Source organism: Lithobates pipiens, unplaced genomic scaffold, assembly GCF_037356315.1.
Source record: "Lithobates pipiens isolate NorthernLeopardFrog02 unplaced genomic scaffold, aLitPip1_a1.2 Scaffold_22, whole genome shotgun sequence".
In the NCBI taxonomy this organism is placed as follows: Eukaryota; Metazoa; Chordata; class Amphibia; order Anura; family Ranidae; genus Lithobates; species Lithobates pipiens.
In genome coordinates, this window is record NW_027507784.1 from 345,777,729 (window position 1) to 345,796,495 (window position 18,767).

An 18,767-nucleotide genomic window follows, 5' to 3' on the forward strand; every position below is an offset into this window, starting at 1 on the left:
CAAACTACTGCAGGAAATCTCCTCATTGTGGGAGGGGCACAGACACAAACTACTGCAGGAAATCTCCCCATTGTGGGAGGGGCAGAGACACAAACTACTGGAGGAAATCTCCCCATTGTGGGAGGAGCAGAGACACAAACTAATGCAGGGAAACCTCCTCATTGTGGGAGGGGCAGAGACACAAACTACTGCAGGAAATCTCCTCATTGTGGGAGGGGCAGAGACACAAACTACTGCAGGAAATCTCACCATTGTGGGAGGGGCAGAGACACAAACTACTGCAGGAAATCTCACCATTGTGGGAGTAGCAGAGACACAAACTACTGCAGGGAAATCTCCCCATTGTGGGAGGAGCAGAGACACAAACTACTGCAGGGAAATCTCCCCATTGTGGGAGGAGCAGAGACACAAACTACTGCAGGGAAATCTCCCCATTGTGGGAGGGGCAGAGACACAAACTACTGCAGGAAATCTCCTCATTTTGGGAGGGACAGAGACACAAACTACTGCAGGAAATCTCCCCATTGTGGGAGGGGCAGAGACACAAACTACTGCAGGAAATCTCCCCATTGTGGGAGGGGCAGAGACACAAACTACTGCAGGAAATCTCATCATTGTGGGAGGGGCAGAGACACAAACTACTGCAGGGAAATCTCCCCATTGTGGGAGGGGCAGAGACACAAACTACTGCAGGGAAATCTCCCCATTGTGGGAGGGGCAGAGACACAAACTACTCTGGGATATCCTCATTGGTGACGGTAATAGAGGAGATTATACATCACAAAATGAAACACACAGCCACACCAGTGAAATAGAATTTAATGTTCAAACGATGCAAAGATAGTTTCCATGGGAAATTCTTGTTGCAGCAACTGACCAACCAAAAAAATAAAATAAAAATAAGACCTAGCCGATGTCGCTGTGGGCGCAGCTCGTGAGCGGGCAGATGGGCGGACAGCTTGTGGCGAGTGTCGTAGCTTTACCAAGACGGCCCACAGCGGAGGGGGTGCAGATGGACTCGTGTCATTAAATATGGATTATAAATAATACGATAAAGAAACTAGGAGTATATCTTCTATGTGTATATATATTACATGGAAAGACGTGGCAGTTTAATAGGAAGACAATATACATCCTCGTCGGCGGCGGGAAAAGCGCGTCGCAGCGTACCTTTAAAAACCGCAGACCGCGTCCTTAGCCGCCACTCCTTACACAGATACAAAATCGATTCTATCGGGGATAGTTAAGAAAACGTCTGGCTTTTCCGCATAAAAATAAATAAACTTTGCGTGATTAATCCGTGGAAGAAATCGCGATTTTTTTTTTAAAGCGACGATAGAAAATCGGAGAGTTCGCACGTAAAAAGCCCCCCCCCCCAAAAAAAAGTCCACCGTTAAAATGACACAACCGCTCTAAATGGACACTCTTTGCGCTGTATATTGTGGTGCCGACAAAACTGCCATGTCCGTTACCGGATGAAACGCGGGGGAGATGGCGTAGGCCTGGCCGGCGTCTAACAATACAGAATGACCTCTTTATAACACTCGGTGCCTTTGTATAGAATTTACAAAATATAGAATCTGTGTTTTTTTTTTTTTTCTTCTTTTTTTCATTTAGATCTCCACACTAAAATATTACAAAATAAACTTACAAAAAAAGGATGTACATCAGATCGTTTCGGCGAGCAAAGGTTCCCGGGGTCACTGCGACAGGGCACCTATCAAGTCTCCGGGCAGCTGAGGGGCGCCACGGAAGTGTGGCGCTCTCGGGGGGTGGGGGAATCGATATTCGCCCACCTATGTGAAAACGTTACCCCAGAAAAACGGTACAAATTGTGAGGCTGTCTTCTTCTTCTTCTTCTTTTTATTTTAAACCGAAACTGGCGGATCTCTTACACTGGAAGATAAAAATTCCCCTGATGGAGGACGGCTTTTGGGGGCGAGTCTTGTCGCGGTCCTGGCGCGGGACCGCCGGCGATCTGGTACCGTAATACATTCCTTCATAGAGGAAATCATTGAGTCGGGTCAATAAATAACATTTATTCGCTGGTCCTCCCAAGTGGCGCCGCTCCGTAGCCGGGGCGTTCACTTCCGGGAATCTTTGGTCAGTCGCCCCTTTTTTTGGAGTGAGGACCCCCTCCCCACCCCCCCCCCCCTCCCCCGTCAAGTCAATGGTCTTCAGTGCACGGTGTTTGCGGTGAAAGCGTCTCTCGGTTCCGCTAACTCGGTCTGGAGGGGCCGTGGTTTAGGAAGTAAGTGGTCATCTCTCCTTTTCCTTTCACCTTCACCACCCCTCGGCACTCCAGGGAGTAATTGTTGGCCGCCAGGACCTGCTGGAGGTCCGCCGTAACCTGAAACCAAAACAAAAGAAACTTTATTGTCCAAGAACTTTTTATTCCATAAAATTTTCAAGATATTTACATACAGAAGGGGCAAATAATTGCGATGTTTTTCATTGAAAACGCCACGTTGTATAGGATATCTATGATCAGAGTATCGCCTAGGCCAGTGATGGCGAACCTTGGCACCCCCAGATGTTTTGGAACTACATTGCCCATGATGCTCATGCAGTATAGTGGAGCATCATGGGCAATGTAGTTCCAAAACATCTGGGGGTGCCCAGGTTCGCCATCACTGGCCTAGGATAACCCTATAGCAAGCAAAATGTCTGGGTACAGCTATAAAGGCAAATAAGTAAAAAAAATAAATTTCTAAACAAAAGGCCAGTTTATTATCCTTCACACTTTAGAAGGGCTGAACTATGGCCCATCATTGGTGTCAGTGGGAGGAATAGTGCCCCATGATTGGTATCCATGGGAGGAATAGTGCCCCATCATTGGTGTCAGTGGGAGGAATAAAGTCCAATCATTGGTGTCAGTGGGAGGAATAGCGCCCCATCATTGGTTTCCATAACAGGAATAGCGCCCCATCATTGGTGTCAGTGGGAGGAATAGTGCCCCATCATTGGTATCAGTGGGAGGAATAGTGCCCCATGATTGGTATCCATGGGAAGAATAGTGCCCCATCATTGGTGTCAGTGGGAGGAATAAAGTCCAATCATTGGTGTCAGTGGGAGGAATAGTGTCCCATCATTGGAATCAGTGAGAGGAATAGTGCCCCATCATTGGTGTCAGTGGGAGGAATAGTGTCCCATCATTGGTTTCCATAACAGGAATAGCGCCCCATCATTGGTGTCAGTGGGAGGAATAGTGCCCCACCCATCATTGAGCACAGGTGTGTCAGGAGGAAGGTGTCTCTGGAGCTCCTCCAGCTGATCGGTGTGAGAGGGGAGTGGTGAGGAAATTTATCCTAGCTCTCCTGGCCCCTTTCTGGGGAAGCCATGGAGGCCAGCAGGGCCTCTCCTGCTGGAAGTTCTCAGCCATCTCCTGGGCCGTTGGGTGACATGCCTTCCTGTGGACAAGCGGATCTCTCTGCCCCTGGTGAGGGTGAAGGCTCGGAGGCCATTCGGGAGCGAGTGGTGGCCGGGATAAAGGTCCTGAATAGGGAGAGGGATAAGCTTTACAAGTTATGTGCGGAGCTGAAGCGTCTGAGAAGGCAACGTAAGGGCTTACACAGTCAGAAGTGAGGATCCATGGATCCGGATATCCAATTGGCCAAAGTCTGTGTGGACCACCAGGAGACCATCATGGCCATGATGGAAGGCAGAGAGGGGCCCTTCAAGGAGAAGTTTGGTAACGACAGGAGGTTTGGAAGGGTGACAAAGATGGAGGTGGAGAAGGAGACCCCCAATTCCGCCCCCCTGCCCCCCCCCCCCCCCCAGGGAGAGGTAAGCAGCCCCATGCCTTCCCAGGACTCAGGAGGCATGCTGAGGGCCATCCAGGTAATGGAGTCTCCTATGCGGGGGGATCGGTTGGTGTTTAATGAGGAGGACATTACAGATAATGTACCTGATAAGGTAAAGCCAGCTAAGCGCCATGTTGTGGACAGGACTGTGTTTGTGCCTTTCTCTGATAATGACAATGTGCCTAATGACGGTCAGACTGCTAATCCTGTGTGCAGCCCTGTTGTGCCGGATGATGATGTTGCAATGCAGCAAAACTTACATTTAAAAAGTGTTATTTCTGTGGATGAACTACAGGTGTCAGCAGAGCCCATTAACCCTTCTTTAGCAGAGTCCAAAGCTGTTTGCCCCACTGCTGCTGAGGACTCTACAGCGCAGCATCAGGTGACAGCTGGTACTGCAGCAGCAACTGTGATCATTCCTGATGGGAAAATTTCTGTGACTGATAACAATCACCCCAGCACCAGTGTGATGGACAATCGTCCGGCTGCGGATTCTGCTAATCCAGTTCAGACAGTTGATGATGCTAATAATGTACAGACTAATGTGACTTCATTGTGGGGCCTTGGCCCTGATAAACCCACGTTTGCTCAGGTGGTACGCTCTGCTCCTGGTAGCTCCGCTCCCAAGCGGGGTTTTCCCCTACAGGCTACCACTTTGGGCACCCCGGGATCTGGTCTTGGGTCTCTGGCTTCTGCTGGGGGTCCCAGACGTAATGTTGTGATTCTGAAATGGGAAGGTGGTGCAGTCCCTCCAGCGCGGCGTGCGGTGGTGGATCTCATTTTAGAAATGGGTTTTGGGGCAAATGATCTGTATGCATTTATACATGTGTCTGGGACGAGGGATTATACGGTTAGCTTCACCAGGCCAGAGGGTCTTGACCTGTTCTGGGAGCGATATGAGGCTCAGTGCAGGTCAAGACCTGAATGGGAAGGTCTGGCCCCAGTTGCGATCTCTCAGAGGTCAACTGTTAAAAAAATCACCATCATTCTGACCAATGAGAGCGTCCCCGCTCGGGATTTAGAGGTTTGGTTGCGGAACTATGGGGAGGTTTTGATTAAGCCCAGCAAAATCCTTAATGAGCGTAACATCTGGACTGGGGGTTGGTCAGTAACGGTCAGGTTGGCCAGGGATGGGAATGTTGTCCGTCACCTGCCCTCCTCAGCTTTTATAGGGAGGGATAGGATGACTATTTTCTACCCTGGTCAGCCGAAGCTGTGTCACCGCTGTGGAGAAAAGGGGCATTTGAGCTCCTCCTGTTCAGCCTTGATATGTTCAGTGTGTCGGGGTCAGGGTCACATGGCCAAGGACTGCACCGATATGATCAGGTGCAACCTGTGCCTGCGCCTTGGCCATCCCTACAGCAAATGTCCTGAAGCCTGGCACAATATGGAGAAGGAGGTAATGGATGACTTGTCGAGGCTGGACGGGATGGAGGGTGAGGTTCCTGGTGTACCATCCTCCTCTGCGGTGACTGACTCCCCTGGTCCTGCTCAGGATCCCTCTCCAGTTCCTGTGGCCACCCCTCCTGTGTCTGTAAGTATTCCTTCTGTATCTGTCTCTGTGTCCCCCCAGCCTACTGTATCCTCTCCTCTTGTGTCAGAACCTTCCAAGTCTGTGCCCCCCGGGTCAGTTACCCCCCCAGGTGTCTACCCCTTCTAAAGCCTTGTACACACGGTTGGAGAATCCGTCGGAATGTGTTCTATCGGACCGTGTCGTCGGATAATCCGACTGTGTGTGGTATGCATCGGACTGATTCCGTCCGAATCTCCGTCGGACCCAATTTTCCAACATGTTGGAAATATTTCCCGACCAACTGGGCCGGTCGGACCTAATCCGATCATGTAGCATTTTGATCGGACCAAGTGCCACGCATGCTCAGATCAACTTCCTACATCAAAGCTATTGGCTACTAGCCTGAATGTAGTCCCATCGTAACAAAATTACGTCATCACGTTCTGAAAGATCGGATTTTTCGCCAACTTTGTCCGACCGTGTGTATGCAACAGTTTCGGACAAGATCCGACGGGCAGAATCCGACAGATTTGGTTGTGGAAATCTCCGACCGTGTGTACAGGGGCTAAGTCTGTCTCAAAGGGAACACCACCCCCACCAGGAGTGGTAGCAGGTACTAAAAAGGTTGCTTCTTCCTCTGTAAAGGAGTCTTCTGTGAAGACTTCAAAGAAAAAAAACAGAGATGATGGCATCTCTGAAGCTGACCTGCAGTACCTGGAGGAGAGAAGGAAGGTTGGGAAGCGGAAGCAGGTGGTGAGGACGGAACGGGCTCCAGTCTCCAACCATCGTAGGTCCTCTGAATGGTATGTTTCTTCATCTGGAGCTTCTTCGGAACGAAGTTCCGATTCTGAAATGGAGTTTGAGGCGGCCTCAAGAAAGAGAGAGGCTTCTGGTGATGAGCAGCAGAGGGGAGCTAATAAGCAATCCACCCAATAACCCAAATGACGGTTCCCCCTCCGTTAAAAGTGGTGACAATAAATGTCGCCAGCATTAAGTCAGTAAGAGCTCGTTCCATGGCCTTCTTTTTGTTCAGCCAATTAGAGGCTGAAATTTTATTTTTGCAAGAGACTAGGCTCACCTCCTTGGCAGATATTCATATGGCCAAGAGAGAGTGGAGGTATTATCCATCTTTCTGGTCTCTTGCGGCCGAGCCTTACGGCGGTGTTGTTTAAAACCGGTATGGTAAATGTCCGGCGGGTTATTGAGGTGGAGATTGGGAGATGTATGGTCTTAGACGTCCTTGTGGGGGGGGCAGGACCTGCGCCTAATTAATGTTTATGGGCCGCACACAAAGTGGGACAGGAAATGCCTTTTTACAAGGATCAAGCCATTTCTTTTTACATCCCGGCAAGTGGTCTTTGGAGGTGATTTTAATACAATAACTAGGCCCAAGGACAGGAAGGACTTCAAGGACAGTCTGGGATATGATAGCGTTTTTTAAAATAGTATGGTTAGGGATGTTGGTCTTGTGGATGTGCACATTAAGCACCTCCCGGATGACACCGGGTTCACCTTTCATCAAGGTAGTAGTCAGAGTAGGATAGATAGGTTTTTTTTGAAGGAGACCTCTGCTTTCTCGCCCCCAGTGGTGCAGGCAGTAGAGTTCTCTGATCACTGTATGCTATCTGTGGTCCTGAATGCTTCAGACGCCCCTCAGAGGGGCAAGGGCATCTGGAGATTGAATTCGACAAGGAAGAACATGTTAGACCAGTTATGGCAAACCTTGGCACCCCAGATGTTTTGGAACTACATTTCCCATGATGCTCAACTACACTGCAGAGTGCATGAGCATCATGGGAAATGTAGTTCCAAAACATCTGGGGTGCCAAGGTTCACCATCACTGTGTTAGACAATCCTTTGAGGAATTCTTTCAGGCTCAGGTGACCATCCTGGACTTTTGTAGCAGCAAGGCTGAGTGGTGGGAGCTGACCAAAAAGAGGATCGCTGGATTTTTCAGGAGCCTAGCCAATAGAAAACAGTTTAATAAATACATGACCTACCAACGTTTACGGAGGAAGCTGGATATTCTTGTCTCGAGAGGAGGAGATCCTGGGGCAATCTCCGAAGTGAAACTCCTCCTCAGGAAGTGCCAATATGACCGGCATGCCTCTTTGGTTCTGGAGAGGGACTATGGGAAGTACCACTCGCCTGACCCTTACCAGAACTGCAAACAAGGTGTAGCTGTTGAAACAGTTGTTGGCCTTAAGGACAGTACAGGTTCCTTGGCAAAGTCCAGGTCAGGGATCCTGGAGGTCGTGAGGTCCTTTTATGCTGACCTTCTTGGGAGGAAAGAACTTGACCGTGACAAGATGGACAGCTTTTTGGACTCTACTCCAGGTCTAAATGGTGGAGATGTTCCATTGATGAATTTGACAGAGGAGATCACAGTTGAAGAGGTGATGAGGGCAATTGATCAGCTTGCCATCAAAAAGTCACCTGGACCGGATGGCTTGACGGCTGAGTTTTACAAAGCCTTTAAGTCTTTTCTGGCCCCACATTTGGTAGAGGTTTTTAACAGTTGCCTTGCTGAGGGGGTGCTTTCCCCTTCCATGAGGCACTCGGCTGTGATTCTTCTTTCAAAGGGTAAAGATCCTTCGATAATTGAGTATTGGTGCCCCATCAGCCTTCTTAATGTCGATAGAAAGATACTGGCAAAGATTCTTTTCTGGCGCCTATCGTCAGTAGCAGAGTCTTTGCTTTCTCGCCATCAGCACTGTTCGGTCCAGGGTAGAAGCACCTTCACAGCGGTTTTAGCTGTCCGGGAGGCCTTGGAGCGGTGCAGGGCTGCAGGCTGGGCAAAGTATTTGCTGACATTGGATCAGGCAAAGGCTTTTGATCGTGTTAACGATGAGTACCTGTGGTTGCTCCTTAGTAAGTACGGTCTGCCGGGTGGTTTTGTCGATTGGTTAAAGGTCTTGTATAAGGGGGCAGAAAGCTTTCCTCTTGTTAATGGTTGGGTTGGGCAGTCCTTTGAGGTTGGCTCCAGGGTGCGCCAGGGTTGTCCTCTGAGTCCCCTGCTCTGTGTGTTTGCATTCGACCCCTTCATCAGGAGGCTAGAGAGCGGCATGTTGTGTGGGGTGCCAGTGGGGCTCCCGGGTGAGCCGCCTTTGAGGGTTGTTGCCTATGCGGACGATGTGTCGGTGATTGTCACTGGGGCAGATGAAGCAGAGGAGGTGGTCTCTCTGACATCACGGTATTTTGAAGCATCAGGCTCCAAGATCAATCAGGAAAAGAGTGAAGTTTTCTGGATGGGAAAGGAAGGTGAGGGGTTTGATCTCCCGGACACCTTTCCAGTGCCCCAGGAAAGAATTAAGATTCTAGGCATTGAATTTGGACCTGGCGATTATGGCCTCAAAAACTGGGAAGGCAGGCTGGAAATTGCCAATACTAAGGTGGTCAGCTGGAAGAGATGGAAGTTATCTCTGAGGGAAAGGGTTGATCTGATTAAGACTTACCTGATTCCGATCTTCTTGTATGTCAGCTTTGTCTGCATCTTGCCAGTGTCTCTCTATGCTAGGGTCAGTAGTGTGTTCTTCCAGATGCTGTGGGGGAACAGACTGAACCCCATCAAGAGGAATGTCACCTATCTATCCAGGAGGGAGGGTGACTTAGGTATGGTCAACCCAGTTCTTTTCTTTTCACTGCTATTTCTCAAATGTAACATTGGTAATATGCTTGCAGTGGAACCTCCTGGATGGGTAGGCATATTTAGATCCTGGTTTAGGCCTTTTCTGCGACTTTGGGAAGAAGGTGGCCAAGTGAAGAATCTCAGGGGTCATCGTGGTCAGCTACCAGCCTATGTTGCTCCGTGCCTGAAGTTACTGCAGCAGTGGCGATTGTCGGCTGAAGATCTCAGATCGGTTCCGAGGAAAGTCCTTATGAGTCGAGTCTTGAGCAAAGTCTTTCATGACCAACTGTACTTAAAGCGGGAGTCCGCCGGGACTCCGCATTTTTTTTTTTTTTTAAAGTCAGCAGCTACAAATACTGCAGCTGCTGACTTTTAAAATAGTGACACTTACCTGTCCAGCGCGCCCGCGATGTCGGCACCCGAAGCCGATCTCTAGATCGACACTCAAGTGCTGCCGCCGCCATCTTGGGTATGGGAATCAGGAAATGGAGCGTTTCGGCTTCATTTCCCGGTTCCCTACTGCGCATGCGCGAGCCGCGCTGTGCAATGAGGACGGTCCCCGCTGCCTCTGGGATCTGTGTGTTTCCCAGCAGGCAGCGGGGCACTTGCGGAAGGGGGCGGGCACTTGCGGAAAGGGGCGTAATGTACGCCCCTTTCCGCAGAGAGCTAGCCCGGAAGTGGGTGCAGTTACCTGGATTATCCAGGTAACTGCACCCCCCTCCCCCCTGAAAGGTGCCAATTGTGGCGCCGGAGGGGGGGAGGAATCCGATGAGCGGAAGGTCCGTTTTAGGGTGGACCTCCGCTTTAAGGGATTGCCCAGGCCCAGTTTTGAGGGTGGGGTTAAGATTGATTAATTTGGACAGAGTACCCCCTAAATTTAGGGATCCGGCCTGGTTGTGCTTCCATGGGAGGCTCTATGTTCGGGGCAATTTGAAATTCCGCAGTGGGGTGGATCGTAGCTGTCCTCGGGAGGAGTGTGCAGGTGAGGAGGAGACTATGGACCATTTTCTGCTTCATTGCCCCTTTAACATAGAGGTGTACAAACAGGTGGGGTGGGCCCTCGGTGTCCCTTTCCTCTCCAGGCTGGGTTATGCTGAGTGGGCGTAAGGAGCATTCAATACTGGTGGGGTTTTTGTTTGGATACACTTTTTCTAGTTAGCCTAGTAGTCCGTTATTTCACCTGGAACGCACGGTGTCAGGTCAGCATTCGGCATAAAATCCTTCCTGTTGAGGTGGTGGTGTATGACATTCTGCATGAGGTGGAGAAGATTCGGGTGCTTGAGAGAGACAAGCGGAGTCGGGGGGCTTGAGAGAGACAAGCGGAGTCGGGGGGCTTGAGAGAGACAAGTGGAGTCAGGGGGCTTGGTTGAAGGCGTGGATGGGGTTTCAAGCCTCCCTGACTGCCAGGAGTCTCTTTCCCGGGTGTGGCTGTCTGTCTCTTGTCACCCCAAATTTTATAACTTATTCATTTTTGATAAATGGCTGCGTACATAGGTGATGGGTTGTGCCTCTTAGACCCTCTCTGCTGCTTTATGTAAATAGTTTTCTAAACATGTTTTGCTAATGGACTATGTATATATTGTATATATTCTGGACGTTGATGTGTATTTCTTTGTTTTCTGTTGACGTTTTATAATATGGTTTTGTTTTTTTACTTTTGTATAAAATTGGTCGCTTGATTCTTTTTAATAAAAGATCAATAGTGCCCCATCATTGGTGTCAGTGGGAGGAATAGTGCCTCATCATTGGTGTCAGTGGGAGGAATAGTGCCCCATCATTGGTGTCAGTGGGAGGAATAGTGCCTCATCATTGGTGTCAGTGGGAGGAATAGTGCCCCATCATTGGTGTCAGTGGGAGGAATAGTGTCCCGTCATTGGTGTCAGTGGGAGGAATAGTGTCCCGTCATTGGTGTCAGTGGGAGGAATAGTGCCCCATCATTGGTGTCAGTGGGAGGAATAGTGCCCCATCATTGGTGTCAGTGGGAGGAATAGTGCCCCATCATTGGTGTCAGTGGAAGGAATAGTGCCCCATCATTGGGGTCAGTGGGAGGAATAGTGCCTCATCATTGGTGTCAGTGAAAGGAATAGTGTCCCGTCATTGGTGTCAGTGGGAGGAATAGTGCCCCATCATTGGTGTCAGTGGGAGGAATAGTGCCCCATCATTGGGGTCAGTGGGAGGAATAGTGCCTCATCATTGGTGTCAGTTAAAGGAATAGTGTCCCGTCATTGGTGTCAGTGGGAGGAATGGTGCCCCAAGGGCCTGGATAAAGTGAAGCAAAGGGCCATATCTTCTGGCAGGGTTAGATGCTGGGGGTGGGGGTGATGTGAGGGCAGAACAGTAAGTGCCTAAGGCTGGCATGCCTCACTGCCTCACATGGGGCACCAAGTCTGTAGAGCTCCCAGGAACCTCCTGCTCTTGCACAGAGTTTGTCCCCTACTGGCTGCAAGTGGTAAATATGCCATATTTTATATGTTGAATACAGTGAGAGATGCCATAATCAGCTCACCTGGATCCTCTCTGGCACTCCGGTGCTGTCCATGCGACTCGCCACATTCACCGTGTTCCCCCAAATATCGTACTGCGGTTTCCTGGCCCCGATCACCCCGGCGACCACGGGTCCAATGTTCAGCCCTGTCAGACACGAGACAATAAAATGTAATCCTATGAGTACTTGCAGAGCTACAACCCCCAGCATGCTCTGTCCGCCTCCCCCCAGGACCAGGAATGTTTTTGTCTGAGGTCATTATAAATCATTCGTTTAGAAGAACCTACAGGTAGGTCAAAGGTCAGAGTGAGGCAATCCCCCCTCCCCCCCCCCAACATCCAGGAGTTATTTTATGTCGCCCTGACTGCAGCTCGCTCACATCTGATTGGTTCCTGGGGCTCGCTTCGCTTCATTGGGTAATCCTGAAGGTTTTGCGATGGAGGGGGGGAGGGGAGGGGGCACTTACCGATCTTCATCTGGAAGTTGTTGAACGAATGTTCGTTGATGTATTTCATCTGATCCATCAGCCTCATTGCATAATCGGCCAGCGCCTTGATGTGCGATTTCCCCACCTTGTCGTAAGTCGTATCGTTGAGTCCCGAAGCCGCCATGTAGGTGCTGCCGATCGTCTTGATCTTCTCCAGCTGCCGGAACTCATCCTCGCTGATGATCTGTCAATGTGGGGGGTCATTGGAAGATTTGGGTTATCTGTATGAGCTGATTTCACGTATCCCCCAATCCCTTCACTCTGTCCCTGTGCGTTGTTACTGTCAGTATCTCCGGGACTCATCTATCCACCAAAAACATGTTTTTAAGCCACCTTACTACCCCCACAGATAAGGGTATGGGGGACACTGATGTAAGGGGGGGGGGGACTCTGATTTAAGGGGGCAATATGATGGGGAATCTGATGGGGATCTTTGACGTAAGGAGGACTCTGATGGGGAATCTGATGTAAGGGGAGACTTTAATGGGGGACTCTGATGTAAGGAGGATTCTAATGAAGTCCCTGATGTAATGGGGGACTCTGGTGGGGAACCTGAAGTAAGGAGGACTCTGATAAAGACCCTGATGTAATGGGGGACTCGGATAGGGAACCTGGAGTAAGGAGGGCTCTGATAAAGACCTTGATGTAATGGGGATTGTGATGGTGAACATGATGTAAGGAGGACTCTGATGAAGATCCTGATATAATGGGAGACTCTGGTAGGGAACCTGAAGTAAGGAGGACTCTGATGAAGACCCTGATGTAATGGGGGACTCTGATGGGGAACCTGATGTAAGGAGGACTCTGATGAAGACCCTGATGTAATGGGGGACTCTGGTGGGGAACCTGAAGTAAAGAGGGCTCTGATGAAGACCTTGATGTAATGGGGTATTCTGATGGGGAACCTGATGTAAGGAGGACTCTGATGAAGACCCTGATGTAATGGGGGACTCTGATGGGGAACCTGATGTAAGGAGGACTCTGATGAAGACCCTGATGTAATGGGGGACTCTGGTGGGGAACCTGAAGTAAAGAGGGCTCTGATGAAGACCCTGATGTAATGGGGACTCTGATAGGGAACCTGTAGTAAGGAGGATTCTGATGAAGACCCTGATGTAATGGGGGACTCTGATGGGGAACCTGATGTAAGGAGGACTCTGATGAAGATCCTGATGTAATGGGGACTCTGATAGGGAACCTGAAGTAAGGAGGACTCTGATGAAGACCCTGATGTAATGGGGGACTCTGATAGGGAACCTGATGTAAGGGAACTTTTAATGGGGAACCTGATGTAAAGGGGGCTCCGATGGGGAACTTGATGGAAGGGGAGGCGCTAATGGGGAACCTGATGTAAGGGGGTAGTCTGGTTGGGACCCTGATGTAATGGGGGACTTTGATGGGGAACCTGATGGAAAGGGGGACTCTGATGGGGAAACTTAAGTAAGGAGGACTCTGAAGACCCTGATGTATGGGGGGATTCTGGTGGGGACCCTGATTGGAGAGGGGGCTCTGATACAGAACCTGGTGTAAGGGAAACTTTAATGGGAAACCTGATGGGAAGGGGGGGCTCTGATGGGGAACTTGATGGAAGGGGAGGCTGTGATGGGGAACCTGATATAAGGGGTTATTCTGGTTGGGACCCTGATGTAATGGGGGGACTTTGATGGGGAACCTGATGGAAAGGGGGACTCCGATGGGAAAACTGAGGTGAGGAGCACTCTGATGAAGACCCTGATGTAAGGGGGGATTCTGATGGGGACCCTGATTGAAAAAGGGGCTCTGATAGGGAACCTGGTGTAAGGGAAACTTTAATGGGGAACCTGATGGAAAGGGGGGCTCTGATGGGGAACTTGGTGTAAGGGGGAATTTTATAGGGAACCTAAGGTAGGCAGGACTCTGATGGATACCCAAATGTAACGAGGGACACTGATTGGGACCCTGATGTAAGTGGGGGTACTGGTGTAATGGTGGCTTTGATGGGGAACCTGATGGAAGGGGGCTCTGATGAGGAACCTGATGTAAGGGGGGGACGGGACTCTGGTGGGGTCCCTGATGTAATGGTGGCTCTGATGGGGAACCTGATGTAAGGGGGGGACTTTGATGGGGAACCCAAGGTAAGGAGTGCCCTGATGGAGACCCTGACACAAGGGGTACACTGTGGCCCTCATACTGAAAAGTTTGGAGACCCCTGAGCTAGAGAGAACCCATGTTGGGGGTCACCAATGTTGTGATGTTCCACAGCCCAGACAGCAGAAAGAAGGCGGGGAAGTGACACGGCCTGCAGAACTATGGAGCCCCGACCTGTGATGTCACGCTATGATGTCCGCCATATTGTATTGGGGTCGTTGGGGGATCCAATGTTTTTTTTTTTAACTGCAGCTGCCTTTTAAATAAACTGGAAATGTGTTTTATGGATTGTCCCACCACCCAACTGGTCCGGGAAGAATCTCCGCCCACTGGATGTATTCCTCCCGCCATCAATCGCACTGTTACTTTCTAACCCTTCGTTAGAGGGAAGAGCGCCACTCCCTGGCCTCACCTCGTCGAAGTCCGCGATGATCTCGTTGAGGAGCCGCAGACACTCCACCCCCTCGTTGTTGGCCTCCAGTTCCACGTAGAACTCAGAGAAGTTGCTAATGGAGGCGAACATGACGGCGACGCACTCACACGACTGGTAATAGAGCTCGTCGTTGCGCCTCTCCCGCGCCAGAAAGTGGGCGGCCACATCCTTGGGAAGAATATTATGGAGGAGGCGCCGGTTGTAGGCCTGGAGCTCCTCCATCTCCTCCTTCTCCTCCGTGGCCTACAAGAAGAAGGTGGACACCACCATGTGAGAGGAGAAGAACATGCAGACATCATTTTACATTCTGTGGAATACAGCTGACCAGGTGGAGGTCTTTACTGAACTCAATGCCAAACAGCAGCGGCGGCTTTATTATTCCATTAAATAGACTTTCCATTTTCATCACACTCTTTGCTATTTGAAGGACACTCAATCAATGTTTATAGGGTCGGGTCTGGGTGTGAACCCCCAGGCAAGGGTCCCCGGGCTGTGTGCACAGAGGCAGCGGGGGGTAGCTCCCATCCTCCGTTCTTACAGCCTTCCTTTTCATCATATGGCGAGACAGCGGGAACGACAGTCAGGAGTGGGGGAAGGGGAACCTAAACGTTGTACCTTACTTAAAGACACACTGGGTGAGAGGGTTAAAGTGTATGCAAAACACTAGGGGGAGTCAATTATTTGCTAGAGGTTACAGCACATAACTTCTGCTTGTTGATTGGTTGCTAGAGATTACTGTACATCAATACTGCTCGCTGATTGGTTGCTAGAGATTACTGTACATCAATACTGCTCGCTGATTGGTTGCTAGAGATTACTGTACATCAATACTGCTCACTGATTGGTTGCTAGAGATTACTGTACATCAATACTGCTCGCTGATTGGTTGCTAGAGATTACTGTACATCAATACTGCTCACTGATTGGTTGCTAGAGATTACTGTACATCAATACTGCTCGCTGATTGGTTGCTAGAGATTACTGTACATCAATACTGCTCGCTGATTGGTTGCTAGAGATTACTGTACATCAATACTGCTCACTGATTGGTTGCTAGAGATTACTGTACATCAATACTGCTCGCTGATTGGTTGCTAGAGATTACTGTACATCAATACTGCTCGCTGATTGGTTGCTAGAGATTACTGCACATCAACACTGCTCACTGATTGGTTGCTAGAGATTACTGTACATCAATACTGCTTACTGGTTGCTAGGGGTTACTGGACATCCTAACCATTCATTAATTGGTTGCTAGAGGTTACTCCACATTATTACTCGTCATTGGTTGGTTGCTAGAGGTTACTGCGTGTCCTTACCGCTCTATGATTGGTTGCAAGAGGTTAGTGCACATCATTACTGTTCACTGAATAGTTGCTAAAGGATACTGCACATCATCTCCTCATTGCCTGCACACCATGGACTGTGGAGGTGAGCGGACCCATCAACAGACAGAAGACTCCTAGGACTCCTGGGAAAAGTGTCAATGCTGGAGGGGGGGGGGGGGGGGGGTGATCAGTGGCAATGCTGGGGGCGTTGATGGGATCAGTGGCAGTGGTGGGGGGATGGGATTAGTTAGGAGGCAGCACGCTGTGGAAAATTCTGAATCCTGTGTAGAGCACAGCTGGAAATCTTTGGCAAATATATAGTGGTGGACTCTACACTGACCACCAATGTAATGGGGAATTTCCACTGACCACCAATGTAATGAGGAATTTACACTGGCCACCAATGTAATGGGGAATTTACACGGACCCCCAGTGTAATGGGGAATTTACACGGACCCCCAGTGTAATGGTGAATTTACACGGACCCCCAGTGTAATGGGGAATTTACACGGACCCCCAGTGTAATGGGGAATTTACACGGACCCCCAGTGTAATGGGGAATTTACACGGACCCCCAGTGTAATGGGGAATTTACACGGACCCCCAGTGTAATGGGGAATTTACACGGACCCCCAGTGTAATGGGGAATTTACAGGACCCCCAGTGTAATGGGGAATTTACACGGACCCCCAGTGTAATAGAAGCATTCACAGTAACTACCAATGTAAGGAGGGATTTATACTGACCACCAATGTAAGGGGCAATTTGCTTTGCAGAACAGGCTGATGTTAGGCTCAATAACCACAGTTGTAGTCAGGACTTTCAAGCATGCCCCTATACCTCCTCAGTGAGCAGCATTCAGCAGAGGTAGATATAGCCTCAGGGGGGCATGATATACATATGAATGCTGCCTCTAGTTACATATCAATGCCGCTGGTCCGTGGCTATATACATATTAATGCTGCCGCTATTTACATATCATTGCAGGGTATTTATATGTAAACACAGGGTCTGCAGGTGAGTCCCCTGTACACGGCAATAGGGCAGAGCAGGGCAGCATCAGTAACAGAACTTCACACTGAGCTATCGGGACACAGCACGGGACTAAAACTGCAAGGGACAAGGGAATTTAAACTGGGATAGTTGGCAAGTATGAGGCAGCTGCTTTGGGCCCCACAACAATGATGGTGCCCACGGCAGCCGCCCCTTTTGCCCTGCCTTATATACTGCCCTGTATATAAGAAAAGATTTCCAACATGTGTCCCTTTATAATTGAAACATTTTGTTTCCCATGAAGCGTTTTATAATCAGAGACACATGTCCCCTGTCCACGGCTCCCACAGAAAGTTTTGGCAAAATTCAGTTTTTATGAAGAGATCATTTATTGATACAAAAACTCTTTTTATACAAACCAGCATGCAAACGGCATCTGGTGGCAATTCAGTCCTAATCACTCCCTCCCCCCCCCCCCCCCCCCGACTTTGTACAGAATCCTCCGGAACAATTTGGGGGTCTCACAGTGAAGTACCTGAAGCTTCCACAGGAAGTCCAGCCGGGCCGTAGACTCCACCTGCTGAGCGTGCAGATACAGCGCCAGAACGAACACCGTGATTATAATCGGCGTGGCGATCTTCAGCGCGACTCTGTCGATGGTGCTGCAAAGACACAAAGGGAGCTTTTCAGGGGAACAAAAATCATCTTCATATACCAGTAATAATAATTACAAATATATATATATATATATATACAGGGCTTTTTTTCTCAGAGAACAGGTGCAGGAACTCCCCCTTTTGGAGTCACCCCTTGTCTCCGCCCCCTACCCACCTCCGAGCACCATCCCATGGTTCCATCCCCTACCCACCTCCGAGCACCATCCCATGGTTCCGCCCCCTACCCACCTCCGAGCACCATCCCATGGTTCCATCCCCTACCCACCTCTGAGCACCATCCCATGGTTCCATCCCCTACCCACCTCCGAGCACCATCTCATGGTTCCGCCCCCTACCCACCTCCGAGCACCATCCCATGGTTCCATCCCCTACCCACCTCCGAGCACCATCCCATGGTTCCATCCCCTACCCACCTCCGAGCACCATCCCATGGTTCCATCCCCTACCCACCTCCGAGCACCATCCCATGGTTCTGCCCCCTACCCACCTCCGAGCATCATCCCATGGTTCCATCCCCTACCCACCTCCGAGCACCATCCAATGGTCCCATCCCCTACCCACCTCCGAGCACCATCCCATGGTTTCATCCCCTACCCACCTCCGAGCACCATCCCATGGTTCCATCCCCTACCCACCTCCGAGCATCATCCCATGGTTCCGCCCCCTACCCACCTCCGAGCACCATCCCATGGTTCCATCCCCTACCCACCTCCGAGCACCGTCCCATGGTTCCATCCCCTACCCACCTCCGAGCACCATCCCATGGTTCCATCCCCTACCCACCTCCGAGCACCATCCCATGGTTCCGCCCCCTACCCACCTCCGAGCACCATCCCATGGTTCCATCCCCTACCCACCTCCGAGCACCGTCCCATGGTTCCGCCCCCTACCCACCTCCGAGCACCATCCCATGGTTCCGCCCCCTACCCACCTCCGAGCACCATCCCATGGTTCCGCCCCGACCCACCTCTGAGCACCATCCCATGGTTCCGCCCCGACCCACCTCCGAGCACCATCCCATGGTTCCGCCCCCTACCCACCTCCGAGCACCATCCCATGGTTCCGCCTCCTACCCACCTCCGAGCACCATCCCATGGTTCCATCCCCTACCCACCTCCGAGCACCATCCCATGGTTCCGCCCCCTACCCACCTCCGAGCACCATCCCATGGTTCCATCCCCTACCCACCTCCCAGTACCGCCCCTTTTAAAGAATACAGAACCACATATAATTTTGTGGTGCTCAGTAATTTGTACGGAATTTGGTAACGATAGCAAGAAAAGCAGTAAAAT

General features: G+C 50.4%; 1 protein-coding gene across 1 annotated transcript in view; it reads right to left on the reverse strand.

The window, feature by feature from the left end:
- Positions 1-802: 802 nt before the first annotated feature.
- Positions 803-18,767, reverse strand: part of ADCY5 (adenylate cyclase 5) — a 289,522-nt gene continuing 271,557 nt past the window's right edge. Inside the window, 5 exon segments of the mRNA XM_077449730.1 lie at positions 803-2,350; positions 11,452-11,576; positions 11,897-12,101; positions 14,457-14,720; positions 17,334-17,460. Coding sequence (XP_077305856.1) covers positions 2,219-2,350; positions 11,452-11,576; positions 11,897-12,101; positions 14,457-14,720; positions 17,334-17,460 — 853 coding nt within the window. The 3' untranslated portion in view covers positions 803-2,218.